This window comes from Dromiciops gliroides, chromosome 2 (assembly GCF_019393635.1).
Source record: "Dromiciops gliroides isolate mDroGli1 chromosome 2, mDroGli1.pri, whole genome shotgun sequence".
NCBI lineage: Eukaryota > Metazoa > Chordata > Mammalia > Microbiotheria > Microbiotheriidae > Dromiciops > Dromiciops gliroides.
In genome coordinates, this window is record NC_057862.1 from 397644964 (window position 1) to 397665528 (window position 20565).

The 20565-nt window shown below is 37.3% G+C and overlaps 1 protein-coding gene across 6 annotated transcripts in view; it reads right to left on the minus strand.

Moving 5' to 3' along the window:
* The window catches only part of NUP93 (nucleoporin 93), a 136614-nt gene that overhangs the window by 15002 nt on the left and 101047 nt on the right, over window positions 1–20565 (minus strand). For 5 of the 6 annotated variants that reach the window (XM_043986541.1, XM_043986539.1, XM_043986542.1 and 2 more), the window contains 14 exons: window positions 20441–20479; window positions 18849–18923; window positions 16827–16916; window positions 15250–15389; window positions 12646–12778; window positions 9497–9654; window positions 7889–8054; window positions 7425–7518; window positions 6364–6555; window positions 5110–5236; window positions 4918–4990; window positions 4491–4535; window positions 3071–3187; window positions 2306–2424 (listed from right to left, as the gene is read on the minus strand). In XM_043986541.1, coding sequence (XP_043842476.1) covers window positions 2306–2424; window positions 3071–3187; window positions 4491–4535; window positions 4918–4990; window positions 5110–5236; window positions 6364–6555; window positions 7425–7518; window positions 7889–8054; window positions 9497–9654; window positions 12646–12778; window positions 15250–15389; window positions 16827–16916; window positions 18849–18923; window positions 20441–20479 — 1568 coding nt within the window. The remainder of the gene's footprint in view (window positions 1–2305; window positions 2425–3070; window positions 3188–4490; window positions 4536–4917; window positions 4991–5109; window positions 5237–6363; window positions 6556–7424; window positions 7519–7888; window positions 8055–9496; window positions 9655–12645; window positions 12779–15249; window positions 15390–16826; window positions 16917–18848; window positions 18924–20440; window positions 20480–20565) is intronic. The other variant, XM_043986540.1, reaches the window with a different exon arrangement.

The following is a 20565-nucleotide window of genomic DNA, read 5'->3' on the forward strand; positions in this document are numbered from 1 at the left end:
CCTTCTTTCCTTTTTTTCACAGGGTTCCTAAACTAGTAGATCATAGGAATGCTATAGATGTAGTTTGCCCAGATTTTACTGAAAATTTTGAGAAATTATGTCATACTACCCTTTAACAGAACACACAAAAAATGTGGACTAGAAGGTGATACAACTTAGAATAGCTGGACTAAAATGGTTCAATGTCAACTTGGCAAGAGGTCTCTAATGGAGTGCCCTGGGAATCTGTAGTTGGTCCCATACTATTTAATGTTTTTATAAATAATTTGGATAAAAACATAGATGGCGTGCTCATCAAACCTGCAGATGACACAACTGTTGGGACACAATTAAAGGCAGTCAGGATTCAAAAAGATTTTGGCAGACGACAACATTGGGCTGAATTTAATGAGATGAAATTCAACAAGGAGATAAATGTAAAGTCTGATGCTTGGGTTAAAAAAAATTAACTTCATAAGTACAAGATGGTAAAGGCACATTCAGTCAGCAGTTTTTTCTGAAAAAAAAAAATCTGGGGGTTTTACTGGACTATAAGCTCAACATAAGTCAGCAGTATAGTGTGGTAGCCAAAAAAACTAAAGACAGGCATCACCCTGGTCAGACCATGTGTTAAATATTATGGTCAGTTCTTGGGGCCAGAGTTTAAGGAGGACAGTGATAAACTGCAGAGTGCCCTTAAGAGAGAGATTAAGAGGGTTAAAGGCTTTGAGTTGGTGTCATCTAAGAAGCAGCTGAAGGAATTGGGGATCTTTAGCCTAGGGAAGAGAACACTTGGATGAGTGCCTTGGGGAGGAGGGAGAAAAAAAAATTTGGAACTCAAAATCTTACAAAAATGAATGTCAAAATTATCTTTATATGTAATTGGGAAAAAATAATAAAATACTATTAAGGAAAAAAATATCTGAAAGCCTATCATGGAGAAGTTCTGTTGGATACCAGAACCAGAAGCAACAGGGAAAAGTTGCAAAGAGAAAAATGTAGGCTTGATGTTAGGAATAATCATCAATAATTACTTAGATAATAATTAATAATTAATTACAGCTGTTCAAAAGTGTAATAGGCTCCCTTGAAAGGTAGTAGGTTCTGTCTCATTAGAGGTCTTCAAGTAGCGGCTGGATGGCCATTGGCCAGGCATATTATGGTAGAGATTCTTTTCAGAGAAGGACTAGTCCAGAAGATTACCAAAATCCCTTTTCCAACTCTAAAATCCTGTGATTCTATGATGGGTGACAACTGAGGGGGAACCCCCCCCACAAATTGTTTAAGAGTATCAAAAGCTCTCGCAGATTTGGTTCTCAGCTGTGCCAAATTCGAAAACTTGCACAGACATGGTGCCATTTGTGAAACATCAAGGATTTTTACCTAGATTAATGCTAATTACATTTCTTTTCCCCCCCCTTCTTTTTGGGGTGGTGGTGGTAAAGCAATCAGGGTTAAGTGACTTGCCCTAGGTCACATAGCTAGTAAGTGTCAAGTTTCTGAGGTCGGATTTGAACTCAGGTCCTCTTGACTCCACGGCCAGTGCTCTATCTGCTATGCTACCTTGCTGCCCCAATTACATTTCTTTTTTTTTTTTTTTTTTTTTTGGTGAGGCAATTGGGGTTAAGTGACTTGCCCAGGGTCATATAGCTAGTAAGTATTAAGTGTCTGAGGCCGGATTTGAACTCAGGTCCTCTTGAATCCAGGGCTAGTGCTCTATCCACTGTGCCACCTAGCTGCCCCACCCAATTACATTTCTGTTGGCTCAAAGCAATCCAGGCAAGGTCAAGAACATGGCCTTCGAGCTTTGTTATTTGAGGCTTGTAGACTTGGACTAGGATTCTATTAGGACTCTTCCAGTTGCCTCTTTAGAACTTAGAAAGTTTATAGCTAGAGTAGAGAGAGCATTAGATTAGAAGTCAGCTTCGCGTCCCAGGTAAGCTATCAGTTGAAACATTATGTTGGACAAGTCATTTCACCTCTAAAAACCTACATTTCTTACCTTGTGAAATAAGGATAACAACAGTTGTACTACCTATCTGAAAGACAGCAGGGAAAAATGGAAAGAAAACTGCATCTGGAGTCAGGAAGACCTGGGTTTGAATCCTACATAGACACTAGTTGCACACTACAGAAAAATGAGCTTTGATTATTATTACTGTTATTGATATTATATATATATATATATATATATACACACACACACACACACAGAGAGAGAGAGAGAGAGAGAGAGAGAGAGAGAGAGAGAGAGAGAGAGAATATGAAGTGATATGTAAATGTAAGCTATCACCACCACCACCACCATTTTTGTTACCCTTATTACCGTTCTGCGATGGAAAGTGCCATGTTCTTCAGCCTCTCTTTATTGGACTGAGGAGTACTGATCTGGGGAACGACCGGACTGAGCAACTTGTTCATCAGCTCTAGAACCTTGTCTGCATTCTGTCAAATATATATTTTCAAAAAGAGACCCCAAAAAAGCATGCTGTATAACTAAAAATACGCATAACGGATTTATAACAGTCTGCCAAATGACTCAGTGTGCTGTTATCCTCACCCTTATTCATCCTTTCTTGAATTACCACATAGAATTTAATCCTAAAAATTTACACTTAACCACTGAGTCATCATATGTTTTCATAGGGAAATATTTCTTTCACATTCTGACAAAACCTCATTTTGTTATTATATAACATGTCGAGCACCATGTTAGCTGCTACAGAGGGTGTAAGAGCTCAACATATTTCTCACTGAGAAACTTCATGGTCTAAATATGACAAATATTTAACTTGCTGCCAGATGATATTACTATTAGATGCTTGAAGGACATACTTTCAATAAGCTGCTCTGTCAACTGGAAACATCTTATGGGCAAAAACAATTCTGTAAAATGGGAATTTCACCATGACTGGGATCATTAACTGCCTAAGCACCATGAGAAAACAGCTCAATGGGGAGAGAACATTAACACTCTGGTGATGGAACAATTCCTAAAAGATCAAGATGATAGCCTAGTGAAAATGTTTGTGCATCCTATTCCAAAAGGGCAACAAATGTATTAAAGTGAAAAGAATAGAACATGTTTTACCTTTGCAAGGTCATAAAGCTTTGCAGCTTCTTCAAATAATCCTTTATTTTCTGCCACTGAAGCAACTTTGTTGATAATGGGCTTTGTGTCACTAGTAAACTTATCTATAACTCCAGGCTGATAAGAAAAATAGGGGAGGGGAAAAGCACATATATGCTATTGTTTTCAACACAAAGAAAAATCTGGGATAAGGAAAGCATTAAATGAAAAATGTTTTACCCAAGGTAACGGATACAATTTGGTTATACTGAAGAGTATACATTTCTACGGGAATATATGCTGGACATAACATTAAAAATATGAAGAGTGTTTATGAAAAATGTTGTAACCTAAGTAGACAAAATTAATTAAATAGCATACAGAAGTCAGCAGCAAAACATTAGTGGTTTCTAGTATTTCAAAATTACTCAGAAAGCAGGTAAAAGTAGCTGCTGATGCCAGGACCCTGGGGAACAAAGGAAATCAAAACATTTAGGAAAGTAATCTCTCAAGGATTTTGAATTTGTTTTTAAAAAACAAATGGCAAATGAAATTTGGTGCTGAAAAAATCAGGGCCTCCACATAAACAACCAGATATGATTATAGAAAAGGCCCCAGGAAGGGTATTACATAAGTCTCTGCTAGAAGAGACTTTTCTAGAAAATTCAAGTTGATCTCAAATCGATGTTAGTATTCTAGTAAAGATTACATCAAAAATCTTTGTTCCTCTATTTACTTTGGATAAGAACAACAGCTTATTTATCTTTATAACATTATACTAAGTCTTGATATCTGAATAAATGAGTTAGGAATCCATAAAGGTTATTGATCTAATTTTTTCTGGACAAGAATGCATTTTTGTTTCTTCTAAGATCTCTTTATAAAAGAAGATTTTAAAAAGAAGGCCAAACTTTTCCATTTGGAAGACCAGGTATATCATCCAAGCAAATCTCTTCTTTTGGCCTATTTCCTGGTCAAAGTCTTCTCCAAAAATTGCTGGTGTGAAGAGATTAAAAGTATCCTGCTGGGCAGCTAGATGGCACAGTGGATAGAGCACCGGCCCTGGATTCAGGAGGACCTGAGTTCAAATCCGGCCTCAGACACTTAACAATTACTAGCTGTGTGACCCTGGGTAAGTCACTTAACCCCCACTGCCCTGCAAAAACAACAAAAAAACCCAACAAAAAACAACAACAACAACAAAAAAGTATCCTGCTCACTTCAAAAGAATATTATAAAGGTAAATCTGCATATTTGATATAAAAATATTTATATTAAGCTCATCACTTTGAGCCTGTTACTTTTTTTGCTAAATCCTTTTCTTTGTTTCTGTTTGGCATTTGAGATGCCTCCCTGAGTAGGTTTAGAAACTAAACAGTTTTTTTCAAATGCACATCTCTGAAAATTTTTTAAAATCAGGAGGATTTAAAAACTTACTCACCTTTCTACTTCCATCGTTCTCCAGTTTCCCAAGAATCATATCAAACTAGAAAAACAAACAAAAAATAATATAAGCAATTCAACCCACTTGATAATAATGTCATTATTTGAAGGACAAAAAAGAGGTGAAAATGAGAGGGAAGTAGGGAAAATGCTCAAAATACCACAACTAAATTCTATATCATTACTGTTTGAAGGCAACAGTAAAAGTTCCAATTTCAATGGCACTCTGGAGGGTATTCATATAGGGTTTGATTAGATGAACCCAAGGTCCTTCCCAACTCTCAGACTCTATGATTTAAATGAAATATATACAAAAAAATTACTTACTGTGCATCATATGTACATGTCTATCATATGGAAATACAGAAGAAATACACATATGCTAACATGTTTTTGAGCACAATGGGGACAAAAACAGCTCATACCTCTCGACTTTCTATTACAAGCTCACTAACGCAGCGCAAAAACATGTTTTCTCCTTGACTATCTTTTTCATCCCTGTAAGAGCAAATATAAACACTATTCTTTAATTCATGCTTTATGAATTTGAGGCCTTTAATATTTATTCAAACAACTATGGAACAAAAGTCATTCAAAATAACTGTTCAATCTCTTACCTGAGAAAGTAAAAGTATTGTAATGCTTCTCTTGGGTCTGTTGACTCAAATTTCCGGGTATAGAGCATCAAAAGGCGAACAAAATTGAGACGCCTTACACAAGGAGGGTCACCAGCCTCATGACTTACTATAAGAAATAAGAGGTCAAACCATATTCCTTTATTAATACACAGAGTCATAGAGTCACATAAATGGAAACTAGAAGCTCAATGGATCAAATAGTTTATGAAACAAAATACAATACAAAGCTACTCTACTTCAAGGTCAGTCATTATTTTGGGACCTGATCTCTGCCATTACTAAACTTGCTCCCGGGTGATCTTAATTCCTTGCTTAGTACCTTGGCAAACTTGAATGCTGGAAGCTAAATCAGCGATAAACCTTTCTACATGTTTGCTTAAATCTGTGTTTTCTTTCTTCCATGTGGAGAATTGAAAAGAAAAAAAATGCACTTCTTGATCACAAGAGACATTTTTGAAAATAAAGTGATGAAGTTTTAAAAAAGGAATCAGGATTCCAGTTTCTTCTAGTATAAAATGGGGATAACAATGACTGTTTCGGTAGTAAAAACCAAGATATACTATTATTTTCCCAACAGTGGTAAGTGGCTATATAGAACGACCTAGAGTCTTTTGCCTCCACACTCTCTGCTCTGGACACAGATAGCATGGATGAGATATGGTTTGGTTAGCTGTCTGAAGTCACTGAAAAAGTGACTGGCTCATAAAGGAAGAAGTTCATGACTTCACTGGCATTGTATCCTAAATGACTAGCATGGAATGTGTCTATTCAAATACATAGTGTCTACTATGTGCAATGTGCTACACCTGGTAGGCACTGGAAGACCTACAAAGATACCTTGGATGTGGCCCATGCCTTCAAAGGGCTTATAGTCTAAAAGGAAGGTAAGTCATATGCAGATAAACGATTTACATCATAATGTGGTACATGTATAAGAGCACAAACTATGTTCAGTGCTAATAACATGTAAAAAAGTTTGTTAGTATACACACACACATTTGTAAATATAAAATATGCATCCCAAATGAATGCCAGGGAAAGCACCCAAATTCAAATCATCCAGGGGACCCACTGGGAATACATCCACCTCAAAGTGACTTTTATCTCCAATCTCCCACTCCCATAAAAAAAGAAGGTAGGTACAGTGATGCTCTCACTGCTGTCTTCAATGGGTTTAACAATGAATCAGAAACTGCTTCTGCTCCCTTCCCATGTCAAGGCAGTGGTACTTACAGAGCTGCGCACTCTGGCCAGATGATTTCAAGAGAAGCTTTAGCTCAAACAGTACCAGCGCTACATGAACAGCATGGCAGCGCAGGCGCTCCACACGGAAGAGAAAAGCAATTGCAGCTTCAAACTGTGCTGTCAGGAAGAGCACTTGGAAGTAGAGAAAAGGCTGTTGGTTAACAGCAAAGTGGGATTCCCCTGGAAAGACATGGAGTTAGAGAGAGCCATCCTTAAAGAAGAAGTTGCTTTTTCAAAGAATTTTAACCCCATGTAACTGCAAATAACTTCAACAGTGTTCTAATTCATCTTGCTGGAGAATACCCAGTTACAAGATGGCCTGGCTACAATGACTTGATGAGCTGAGACATTAAGAGTGTTTTCTGTACCTCAGGAAGTGACAAGCAAATGGGGCTGGCATTAGTGTCACAGAAACCACCCACGAGGAAGCACTGAGAAAAAAACCCTCCCCATTTGACCTGCCTTCCAAATACCTCCAAAAGGAATCATGCCTCTTTTCTTGCCTAACAAGGCTTATTCAGCAGAGAGAAAAGGGAAAGGTTTAAATATGCCTCAGTGTAACCTTTTGACTTATCCAGGGCAGACTTCTTGAGCTGTGAGCAAGCCACAGGAGAGAGGCCCACCTAAGTGCGTGCTCTCTCTCTTTATATATATATTTAGGCAATTGGGGTTAAGTGACTCGCCCAGGGTCACACAGCTAGTAAATGTTAAGTGTCTGAGGCCGGGTTTGAATTCAGGTCCTCCTGAATCCAGGGCCGGTGCTCCATCCACTGCGCCACCTAGCTGCCCCTAAGTGCACTCTATATATTGTCCAATAAGTAGCACCATGACCAAGGTAGCTCAAAGAAATAGTCACTCAGGATATAAGATTCTTACTATGTGGCTACTAGTCTACAGAATAATGAGAGCACTTATAATTATGGAGTTAAGTACTCAAGGCCTCTGAAAGTGACCAAGAAGGCTACTGACCTTGGGGGCAAAATTTTTCAGACTTCTGAAAATATAGAAGATGCCTAGGAAAGCAACAAGGTGGCTTCAGAAACTCTTACCATAGTCTTCTAATAACTGCTTCTGGAACTGTGATAAAGTGAGTCTGTCTTGTGGAGAGCTGGTGCCATCATCCTCAAAACATACTTGATTCAACTAAATCCCCAAAAGAAATACATACATTTTTATAAACTTCCTCTCAAACCAGGGCATAGCATAGACAATGGATAGTATGCAACTGTATCTATCTTGGAAAGCTGGCCATGGCTATGATAGGTGTGGTTAACCACGAGTCATTCAACAAATAATGGAAGGCATCAGGAAACAGATCTGCTGCCCCTGCTAACCAAGCACAACACATCTCTCTGGTTATCTCACTGCCCACCCTCCTGCCCCCCAATCAAGAAGCTAAATGTCGGAAACAGAGGCAGAAAGTAGACATAGCAAATTACATCATATTCAGTTTTAAGTCATTTCCTAAGGTATGCACATGCACACCCACCCACCCCCAAAAGCAGCAACCTGCCTTCAACCAAAGGTAATCTTCTGTTTTATCAGCCACTTCACTCTGATTATCAGTGACATCACATCTTCCAAGGATACAATAAACGGCTCTTTTATAAGGGTCAGTGTTGTTTCTAAGGGCACGTCGATAATGGAGACGAAGCTTATTTTCAGTGGCAGGAGACAATCTAAAGATTTAAAAATTTACAAATGCATATAAACTCATGGGAAAATTCCTGAGAGTATTTGAAAAGTACCCAAACTCTAATTAAACTTGAATGCTTCAACAAGAATAAATCAGGGCTTGAGAGAATCTAAAATAATGTTCAAAGGGAAATGTTCAAGTGGCTATCTAGTAAGAACCTCTGAGAACGTGCTTTTAGGCTCCCACAAATGTACAAACATATTCAATCCTAGAAAAGTGTCCAATTCTAGACTAGGGAAGCACAACTTCTGGTTCATCTTATTAAGGTGGAAATAGTTTCAATTATAGAACTGGTGATAGCCTACACATCTACTATCCCAGGACTAGTCTAGCTAAAGTTGGCCGTCATTAGAAGGTTGGGCACGATGGAACACATTTGACACCCCCCCCCCCCAAATAATCACAACAACTCATTAATTAATCTTCCAAGTCACAGAGGGGATGCAATATGCATTAATCCACTAAGCACTCAGACCCATATATCACAAATTCTTGTAGGTTCGCAGTATTCAGCTGAACCAGCCTTTGTTAAGTATCTACATTACAGTAGACTCTGGGCACACTGAGGGGGATACAAAGGAAAAAATCAAACTTCTTGCTCTCATGGAGGCAATATTCTATTGGTAGGCAGGTGCTGATGATACACCAAACATCGATAAAACCAGCATAAGCACTAATATTTAGCATTTCCTTAGTGTCCAGGAACTTAATACTTGTTGAACTGATTTGACTGTCATACAGAAGTACTATTGAACATTATTATCTACCATCCAACTTACCAATGTAGTAAACGATATTTTTGAAAGCAGAAGACTAGGTAATCAGCTCAGAGCTCATAAATAAAATGTTAGAATACAAATCACATTGTAAAGTATCTTTCTTAACCAGAGATTAATGGTAAGAGTAAATCATGCTCCTCTCCACTATCCCTTTCATTACCATACACAAAGTCTACAAAAAGGATGCATTCCTCCATTCTGATGCTGAATCATAAGCCCTGCAGGACTTGGAAGTTGGTCTTCAAGAATTGCTGGGGTTTTAAAAAATTTAGCACCTGGTGGTCAACCACTTAATGAACTTAACTGGGCTAATCCAAGGATGACAAATATACAGGCTGGTACTAGGCACACAGAGACTTAGCGGGACCCGCCTCAGCTTGCTTGCTCTCTGCTGGTACAGTCTTTGAAGACCAGGATCACCTCCAAGCCACAATGAAGCATTGGGGAACACGAGTAGAGGCGATCCTTCAACATTATTAATCAGATTTAACATTCTCAATGACTGTTTTATACATGTACAGAATTTGGTTTTTAAAACAGAAGGTTATTTCTAATCACAAAGGCAAAGGAAGGTACAGTCATAACTAGGACTTTCTATTTCTACAACATAATTCCTTCTGGATACCCTTTATCTTATTCAACATACCTTCTATCCTTACTGTGCATATATTCTTGGAACCAAGTTTTAAATTCTCCCAGCTGATGCTGGGCTCGATTAACCACTTGCGAAGCTGCAACTAAATCCCCACAGCGCATGCAGTAATAAATTAATGCCCAAACAGGATGTCCTTCCACTTCTCCATCCTAATAAAGGAAAATATTTTAAAAATACAAACTCACAAAGCACCTAGTTGGTTAAAAAGCATTTCTTTTTTGTTTGTTGGAATTCATATATTTAAATGTAAATACTTATGTTTATTTGGTTTTGCTCATGTTCAAAATTAAGTCAGTAATAATTTAGCAAATAAACAATGATTGTCTGAGGGGGAAAAAAGAGCATTTCTTAAGTACTTACTATGTGCCAGGATACAAAAAAGGTTTCTGCTCTCAAGGAGCTTATATCCTAATGAGGATATATTAATATTCTACTCGAGAAGATCCAATCTTGTTATCTTTCTATTTATAAATATAATTATGTTGACTGGGCATATTTTTTTTTTCTGGGTTAAATACAGAACAAACAAAATCTCTGAAATCCATTGACTATGACGCAAAAGACCTGGGTTTGAGTCCCGACTTCAATATTCAAGGTTTATGAAATGTAGGCTACTTGTTTTTAGCTTCAGTTTCCTCACCTCTAAAGTGAAGATCTACTACTTGTACTGCCAATTCAATGGCTAGATGCAAGCAAAAGGCTTTTTAAAGCACAGTGTCCTTGTGAGTTATCATTAAAGATTCTTCACAGCATTATTTAAACCCATAAGGCAGATGGCCCTTTGCCAAGTCTATGTATTATTTCTTTCTTTTAAAAAAATTATTGATGTTATTTGTTATTCTATCACAGTCATTCCTAGAAAGTCTTTCACCCATCTCCATAATGAATCCTATCCCTGCCTCACCCCATATAATAAAGCATTTAAGCCAAAAGGCCCAATACAGCCAGATCTGCCAATGCATAAAACATTCTGCCTTCAATATTCTGCCTACTTCTTCATTAGCTGTGTGACCCTGGGCAAGTCACTTAATCCTCACTGCCCCCCCCCCCCGCAATATTCTGCCTACCTCTCTGTTATGAGGAGGAACAGTGTTTTTGAGGGACAACACTGGCGTTTTGCTTACTCAGAATTTTGCTTCTTTTAGGAATCTTTTCATTTACACTGCAGCAGTCATTAAATATGTTGTTCTTTTGGTTCTGTTATTGCCCTCTATATCAGTTCATATAAATCTTCCCATGTTTTTCTGAATTACTCCTATTCATCATCTTTACTATACTATAATTTTTCATTACATTTACCTGCCAAATGTTTTTCAGCCACTCTCTAATTCATGGATGATTATTTTGTTTCCATTTTTTTAAAAAAAAATCACCACAAAGAGTGCTGCTATGAATATTTTGGCATATACTTTTATGTTTGGTTGCCTTGGGGAGAAATACTCAGTGGGATCACTGGGTCAAAGGGTATACATAGTTGAATCACTTTGGGGGTATAATTTCAAGTTAAAATCCAGTGGTTCTTGAGATGTTCTGATATTATGTAGGGCTGCAACAACATAGTTGTGTGGCTCTTTTGGATAATGGTTATTGTGAATATTATCCAAGAGTCATATGACTACCACAGTGGGGAAAACCATACAGAGAACTAAAGTGAGGAAGAAAAGCTTTTGGGGGGGGGGGGAGGAAGGATGAGAACCGGCAGATTATAATACCACTAGGCATGGATTTACTGATGATTGGGGGTGAGATTTGGCATGTGCTAACAGGCAAGGCCAAGTTATTAGGGAAGGGGTACTGACAAGAAGTGCTACTGGTGAATCATGAAAAATTGGAGTGGGTGGCGGGTTATATCTTACTGGTAACCTCTAGCATTACATATGTTTCTGACCATATATTCCTCACTGGAAATGGAGCCAGAAGACTTATGTTCTACTACTGGCATTCTGTCACAAACTATTATCTCATTTTTAAGGCCTTACTTTTTTCAGTGGTAACATGAGAGTGGGGAGAGGGGAAGAGCATGATGGATTAAATGCCTTTAATCTTCCTTCCAGCTCTAAAATCCTATCCTGAAGTAGAATGGGGATTACAATCAAGCACTTGGAAACTACTGCACTGCGGGCTAATCTGTTTCTTTTTGGCTCCATGGCTGAAAATGGTGTGGTGAAATATGAGCATTTTGTGGAATATCTCAGGTTCATGTAAAGTCTAAAATTCCAAACTTCATTGGAATGTGTCAGACTGTTTCAGAAAGTCAAATACCTAAATTCATTTTTTTTTTTGGCAATGGGGGGTTAAGTGACTTGCCCAGGGTCACACAGCTAGTAAGTGTAAAGTGTCTGAGGCTGGATTTGAACTTAGGTACTCCTGAATCCAAGGCCGGTGCTTTATCCACTGTGCCACCTAGCTGCCCCACCCCAGTTCATTTTTAAAGAAAATGAACTTATATGAAATAACCATTTTATGAAAAAGTTAAACATGTTGAAATATATTTGGTGAACTTTAAGACAAGTTTAAAAGAAAACTTCTTTCCCTAAAACAGCAGGTATTCTCTTGTTTTTCCCTTCAGTCTTACCAGGGTAACAATAATAAAGATAAATACAGGTTATTACATATGTGTAATTTAAGATTCTAAATGTGGATTCTAATCTGTTCCCCCAGTTTTGGGGGAAACTGACTAAAATCACTGATAAAACGAGTTTAGGTTTTTAAGGGTTTATTGAAAAATAGAAAGAAAAAGATTGAGAACAGAATTCCAACAGCCTGGCATTCCTATCTTTCCTCAAATTTCCTGTGAAGTCCTCTGCCGCCGCCACCACCATCAAGTCAGGAACCCAAAAGAGAGAGAGCTCTCCACGCAGGCCCTCTTTCCTCCTTCCTGTCTCCTCCTAGAAAATAGGAGGCTCCTCCAGTTGACTGGCTGGTAGCCTTGATAGACAGCACCCATGAGCACACGTCACTTCCTGACGCCAAGGAAAAGCCACATGGCCTTGCCCTCTGAGGCATTTTCCTCATGGTGGAGCTTTCCTATAGTAAGTCTCCAGTAGGTGGCATCATTCAGATCATTACACATAATACAGTTTAAATAAAGTCATTAGAGGTTGCTGGGGTGAGGAAGGAATAAAATAAATTTAAGGTACCTGAAGTCCTGGAAGAGGTGCTGGGAGCTTGATATTAAGAAAACTTCGAACCAGCTGGTAAGTACCAGGCACACCACCCAGCTGAGCTTGATGCAGATTACCAAAAACAGTAACAAGTGTATAATTTTTGTAACTAGGAAAAAGTCATTAAGAACAGCCCCAAATTAATGATATTCCTTTAAAAAAATTGTTAAATAATAAGAATGATACAATTTTTGCCTTTAAATACTTGAAGATGGAGTAGAATTTTTCTATGTTGCTCTAAAGGGTAAAACTAGGACAAATTATAGGAAGGTAGATTTTGGCTCAAAATAAGGAAGAATTTCTAAAATCGGAACCCTCCAATACGAAATGGACTGCATTATAATGAACTCTCCCTCTTCCAACCACTAAAAATGCTTAGACAAAGGCTGAAAGGCCACTTGTCAGCAATGATATTGAAGAGATTTCGTTGTGAGTGGAAGGTTGAAATGGATGATTTCTAGGATTCCTTCTGAAATTCTAGATTCTGCAGAGGTAATAAACAGCATACAGCTAGTCACTGGAAGATACCTAACCAAAATCATCTACTTTGCCATCTATTGCAAAAAACAAAACAAAACACAAAATTATATTATTCATACTATTGTCATTTTAGCCTCAGCAAAAGGTATTTGATTGTAAAGTACTAATATCCCAAGTATTTCATTTGGTCTTTTTTTTTTTCCAATTTGGTCTTAATTAGTACTGCAAAAATTACAATGAAGTGAGAATAAATTCCTTACAAGATCACAATCAACTACTAGGTAAAACAAGATACAATTTAAAAATAAATTATGGAGGGACAGTTCACCAGGTATCTTCAAGAAGTTCAGTTAAAGAGATGAATAAAGCAAAGGGGGGGAAAGGCAAAGAAACTAAGAAATAGGATCTCATTATTAAAGCTATAGAAACCAAAGGAGACATATTGGTATCATTTTAAAAGCTTTTAGGCAAGTGGTAAAGATATGATGAGAGAATACCAGTGCAGATGTGAAAGGCTTGTGTTCTAAGTAAAAAGGCAGAGCCAGAGTGGCCAGATGCTTCACCAAGCATATGGAAAGAATTCCTGAAAGGAGTTTTCAGGCCTGTATATAAGCCTGGTATAAAATCCTTTGCTACCATCTTTTGCAAGTTCACAGACAACAAATACTGTGAGCACCCACTGAAATATATATGACTCAAGGACAAACATATTGCAACACTTGACATTTAACTTAATTTGAATTGAACCTCTCCCCATCCCCCATGAAAAGAGTCATTTTAATATAGTTACACATTTTAGATAGCAACATGGTATAGAATCGATCAAAACAGACAATTGCTAACTACTTCTACTGTGCTGAAAATTGTGGGGAAAAAGAAATACACATGAAACTTAAATTGATTATTTCAAAATAATTCATCTACAGCTTAGTGAAGGATTTTGGACTGAAGCATAAACCCTTTGTAACACAAAACACCACATAGAACTTTAGAGAAATTTGCTAAATGCAGAATATAGTTACTTTATCTAATGCATTGGATGTGTTTATCTTATTTATCTATGGTCTAACAAATAAATATTAGTTTTAAAAACCAGTACGATGCTATAATGCCTCTGAATGAATGCACAGCTCTACACAGGAAAATATTATGACTTCTTAATAGGAGATCATTTTATATAGAGTGGATGCACTGAAAACAATATCATAAGGCAGCAGCCACAAGCCTACATGGCCCGGTGGCAAAGTGTTGCAATTTTGTGAGTGTATTCAACTCAGCAGCCTTCTCTTCTTGAGCCAGCAGGGAGAAGCACAGTGCTCTCTCTCTGAAATAAAGAGGATTTGTTGCAACACTTATGGCAACCCCTGCTGGCTAATTCAGAGCTGAATTGAATGTCCTCAATGAAGGATGAATGGCACAACCCCCTATTAATGGAGTGGACAATTGTGAAGGGACAAAAGCACAACCGTAATCCCCCTAAATGACTGACTCAAGTTGCTGTGGAGGTGGCAGAGAAACCTTAGTACAAACCACTGGCATTAACAGCAGGGAAGAAATCAGCACATCAAATGTGGAGTGTGGACTCACAGGGATTAACTGGATGTAGCCAAAAGGAAAATTAAGATTAAAGAGGGATTTAATAGGGGTACACAGGCCTGTCGATGGTCTGAAGGCAGTAAGATTGCTGGGGTTAGCAGTCTAATTAAAATGCTGTAAGAGCACAAGCAGGCATAAAGGGGGCAAGTGGAACCATACTAGGAAATGGTCCAAGGCATTACAATATAACAATCATAGCATCTCTCTACTGTAAGAAGGGAGGGGAGAGGAAAAAAGAAAGGCAAAAAAAGGAAATGAGAAAGAAAGAGGTGTGTTCTAATGGCCTCTCTATTTACTATATGATTTTACTGATGCAATTTCCTATCATGGAGCGATGCCCAAGTAAATAGCCATTTGTGACAACAACATAATGTCTTTCAGCCTCATTTACTCCAAATTACAACTGGTCACATCTATAAAAAATTCCATATGAAGATTACATATATATTTAAAACTTTCAATTACAAAGGATCTTAAAGGCTCATGTGGTTGGCTCCAGCTTACCTTTGCTCGAGGTAATGTAAAGCCTGTCTTACAAATTCCATTCGTACCTCCATGCTCCTTCGACTTTTCAGGGCATCTGTCGCAGGGGCCAACAACACATCTGTCATTTGTTTCACCATTGCCCACATATCTGAAATATTCTGCACAAGAACAACAAAATCAGAAGGAAATGCTGCAGATATTAAAGAAGTCATTGTGGTTTAGATGGCACTTTTTCCCCTCTTAGAAAAAAAAAGTTACTTGGATATAATTGAAAAGAAATAGGAAATACAGAGGCTAATTTAGTCTGCTGAAGAGCCACAGGTTCTTATCCTGGCTGCTCTGATATATAATATTTACCTCTGTCAGATTTTAAAGGCTTTTGAGCTCAACTCTCCAGTGAGCTAACAAATAGAACTAGTTTTTGGATCAATTATTCTCCTTGTCTAACATGCCCACCTCCATAATTAAAAGACCTTAAAAGTAACAAGAACAGTGAATCTCAGTGGGTTATCTATTAAGAGAGTGTGAATAAATTTGTAATTGTTCAAAGCTCTAGGAGTTTGAAAATTCAGGTAGCTACGATTCAGTCCTTACAAGGTCATTCAGATTTCACAAGGGCTAAAATAAGAATTTAACCTAAATAATATGTATTTTGTCTTCCCAGGAAGTCATCATGGGCTGTTGCTCTAACCATACTTTTTGGACTACATAGCAACCTTTCCTCTCTACTCAGTTACCCCCTTACCAAAGATTCTTCCCCTGACGACCCACAATTAAAGGAGGCCTGTCATTCTTTCCTTTGTGCTACCCACACATTCCCCCTCCCTGAGTATCTTCCTGTCTTTAAATCTATCCTTAAAACATCTCTTTCAGCATTTAGCAAATTTCCGCTGTAAAAAAAAAAGTTTAGTAGTTAAAGTTAAGGATACTTACTATGATAAAATTAGCCACAGATGAGTAGATAAAGACTTTGTTTTAAAGGAAGGAAAGAAGAAATCATATTCATCTGTCTCTCTGTATATTTGTTTTGCTTCCAGCTTATTTCCCCAGTCTCTTTTTTTTGGGGGGGGATGGGGTGGTGTGGTGGGGTTGTGGTGGAATTGTGGTAGGAATGAAGAGGATGCCCAAGAGAAAAGGGAGGGGTTAAGGTAGGTAGGAAAAGTAAGTAGAATAGTAGTAGTAGCAGAGAGAAATGATCATAACTTGAGAAAACATTTACCAGGCTATATATCATCTGAATCAAGTTCAGTAAGTCTACCAAAAGAGGAAAATTGTGAAAGCTCCACATCAATACAAGTGTCGGGGAGCTATGAGGCAAAACAGAAAGGAATGGCTGACTTCAAAATAAAATGCAACAATTGTGGCAAAGAATCCACACAGGCCATTTCTAAACAGATTAAAGGAAAAGCAAAAACAGAATCACAACACATTAATCTTCATTATGAAATGTTGAAGAAAACCCCTGAAAGCTATTTTCATATCCAAGAAATATAACGTATTATCAGGAGATTTCAGCCAAATCAGCAAGTTACTATAATCGCATCTAAAAAAACCAAGATTATACATTTCTACTTATGCTAACACTTTGTCAGTACCTTATCATCCATTTCTACAACAGCAGAACAGAGGTCTACCAGGTTAGGCTGCAGATGTCCATTCACTATCTTCTCATTATAAATATAAATCTGAAATTATCAAAAGCAAAGTAAGCAGTGCTATTTGTATTCTTCCCCTTTAAAAAAAATCTTCTGGACCAAATCTAAAGCAAATTTTCAAATAATGGCCAAAGGAACCTTCATTCGAATTTTCTAACTCAGGGCAGCCAAGTTAAACACACTTAAGGAAGGATTTCTTATAGCTAGTTTCCCAGTTTCATGTCTGAGCTGATAAGTAGTAGCACCAAGACACACCAAGGCCACCTGACATCCTACCACCACCCACCAACTGAACAGTGGGAGTACAGAGGAAAGAGGGGAAATGAGGGAGAGAAGCACAGTGGGCAACTCCATGGCTCCTCGGCTTAGCCGTCCTTTGGTCTCAGCTGATAGGAATCAAAGGAGAGCATAGGGTATGGAGAAATGTGTCCTCCTGCTACCATCTGCTAACCAGAAGGGAGGCTTATCCAAAAAAGCAGCAGCAAAAATCTTTTAGCTTCCTTCTAGTCCAGAGACACATAATGGTAACAAGCTCAAGCCAAATGGGCAACGTTATGTGGACCATCCTGTTATGTTATAATGATCACTACTCTAAACTTGGAGCTATACTTGTTCTGGAGGAAATCTTTATACTTTAAAGCAACAATGACAAGGATTGTCTTTTTAAAAAAACATTCTTTAAACGTTTTCTTAATTCTTCAAAAAAAATTTTTTAACCTGATTCTTGTAAATTAACTTGGAAGTGAAAAACACGGAAGGTAAATCAAATAACTGTAATGAGAATTTAAAAAAACATAACAACATCATCCATTTAGAGTTTTTTTCAAGTCAACAATGGCAATCAAGTAAATAAATCTATTCTCTTGACCATAACCAGAATTCTGGGAAAGTTTTCATTTTGAATACTAAATTATGCAAATATTTATTGACAGCTTTTATTGAAACAAAAGAGAATTTCTGCTTAGCTGTTAGTTGTTCAGAAAATTCCATTATGCAAAGCCTCCAAATTCCTTAAGCATCTTGGCTAATTAATATATTTACTGAGTACTGACTTAGTGACCACACTCACTTTGTCAAGTTTAGATCATCAATCTAGTTTTCTGGGTAATGAAAACCAAGACAATCTTTTAAAAATATATTTGAAATAATTATTTAGCCAAATGAATGGCTATAAATTCAGTAGGAGGAGAGATCACTGTGACCTATAATGGACAAGAAGGACTTAATGAAGCAGCTAGGTGGTTGAGAAGGTAGAGTGCTGGGTCTGAAGTCAGGAAGACCTGAATTCAAATCTAGCCTCAGACACTTATTAGCCATGTGACTTTTGGCAACTTAATCTGTTTGCCTCAGTTTTTTAACTGTAAAATGGGGATAATAATAGCATCAATCTCCCAAGGTTGTTGTGAGGATCACATGAAATAATATTTGTAAAGTGCTTAACATAATGGCTAGCACATAGTAGGAGCTATATAAATATTAGCTATTATTGTTGTTGTTGTTTTTAAGAACTGAGGTAGGCCTTGAAAGTTTGGCAGGATTCCCAATTATTTAGGATTTTATTTAATAAAAGACTATAACTCATTTTCTGATATAAAACAAACAACCAAACCAGTCATTTTTCTTAACCTATTTTCTCTCTATTTTTTTAACATGAAACATCTTTTCTTTCACAGCACTTAGGTTTCACACATTGTTTTCCCAGATTTAGAAAAAATGGGGGTGGGGGATATTAGAAATATTCTTTTATTGGTAAAACATTCAGTGAAGAAAACCCTTCACCAATGTATGTTGGCATATGCTCTGCAATTTAGAGTTACATGTGGCACCAACCAGGATCACAACAGCCAGCTGGATGGCTAGCATCCTCATATGAGGCCAGATCTCTATTCCAGACTACCTTTCCCAGATATGATATTTTAAAATAATTTGTTTGTCAGTGAAAACAATGGCCATCAGACTTACCTGGCGGGCGTAAGCCATCTCAATGCTATCTAAAGAGCTTCGGCCTGGAGGTCCCAAATCACTGATGTAACTTGGCTATAGGTCAAAACACATTAATAATCAGTCAAGGACACCAAGTTAAAATGATATTAAAAAGTGCATATTTATGATTTTTTTTATTCCGTCCTTCCCTCAAAGGATGGCTTTGAGGAGTTTAGATAAAAAGCAACTTTCCCTGCCTAAATTATAAGGTTATATGGCACTTGATTGTCTTGAAAAGGACAGAAAACTTTGTCAGACTTATTAGTATCTCAACTGGGTATTTCTGAGATAAGACTATTTCAAACATTCTCTTTAGACCTCAAGCAATCCTCCCTCAGTAAACATCTTTTCCCTTGTGCCTATAATAAAGCTTAAGTCTTTCTGTTTAAGCTAACATCATCAATTATGTCAAGATAGTGTGGCAAATATGGTTTATGAAGCACCAATGTTCACAAACATATTTCTAATCTATGTCTTATATAAGGCAATGGTTGCTGATTCATTTTTTGGCACTCAGATGCTTTAAAGAATTATGATCAATTAAATCAGTCCAATTTGGGTATTGAATATCTGCTGTATTTCCACAGCACTGTGTTGGCCATAGTGGGGGGCACAAAGAAATAAAATATAGTCCTTGTCTTCAAGAATCTAACAATCTAGTCAGGAGACTGAGACACGTGAAAAGTTAAACACATAAGTCATTTTTCCTAACGATAAAACGCATAATTTATTAAACGTTATATGTAACTTACTACAGTTATCAAAATAATGCTTATTAGGGATGTTAGTTATACATTTCAAATACAGTAACTTCCACACTGAACCAAAAGCAAAGGCAAAATTCCTTGAGCCCTCCTCAAAAATGACAAATGCTTTGTTCTTGAGAACAAAGCAGCTGCTGAGGCAGGTTTCCTGGGAAACAGATGTGAAGGAAAAACTACTACTATGCAACCTCTCTCTAGGCTGCTTTAGATAAACTACATAGCTATCACAGGTAATTCTGGATTTAGATGACTATCATCATTCACTGAAGTTTTCCTTGGACACGGAAGTCAGAGGAAGTTGTGTGATTTGGGATTGTTATACAAACAAAGACTCCTTCTATGAATCACAATATTTCTTCTCCTTTGCCATTTTAAAGGATTTTAAAATATCACTGTGGTTGTTACTTTTAATAATGAACGTCTGACTAGTTGAAAAGTACATACTAGAATCTGTAATTAAAAAGTGTATTTCTGGCAAGCTATTTAAACAGACAAACAAAAAAATCCTTCAACACACAATTCTTCCTCCCTTCCCCACCCCCACCCCCCATCTGAATTGGAACGTTTTTATGTTGAAAATTATTTTGGCAAGGTCATGTTACAACCGAGAACACACAAGACAGTAAATGCTTCAAGTAAATTATCTTTGCTAATAAAGAAACAGATAAATGAAAAGAAGAAAATTCAGAAAATGGAGTAAAAAAATTAAGTAGAATTTAATGCTGAGAAACAAATACACGAGATGGAATAGTCACAGTGGACATTAATTTTATGCAATTTGCTACGCAGTTAAAAACCCAGACCTACCATAGAAGTGCTGACTGAAGGAAGTACCTCAAAGGCAAACTAAGAACGAAAATACAATTAAGAGATTTGAAGAAAATGATTAATAATGATTTTATTGTGGAAAGAATGGCCTCATGAAATTTTTT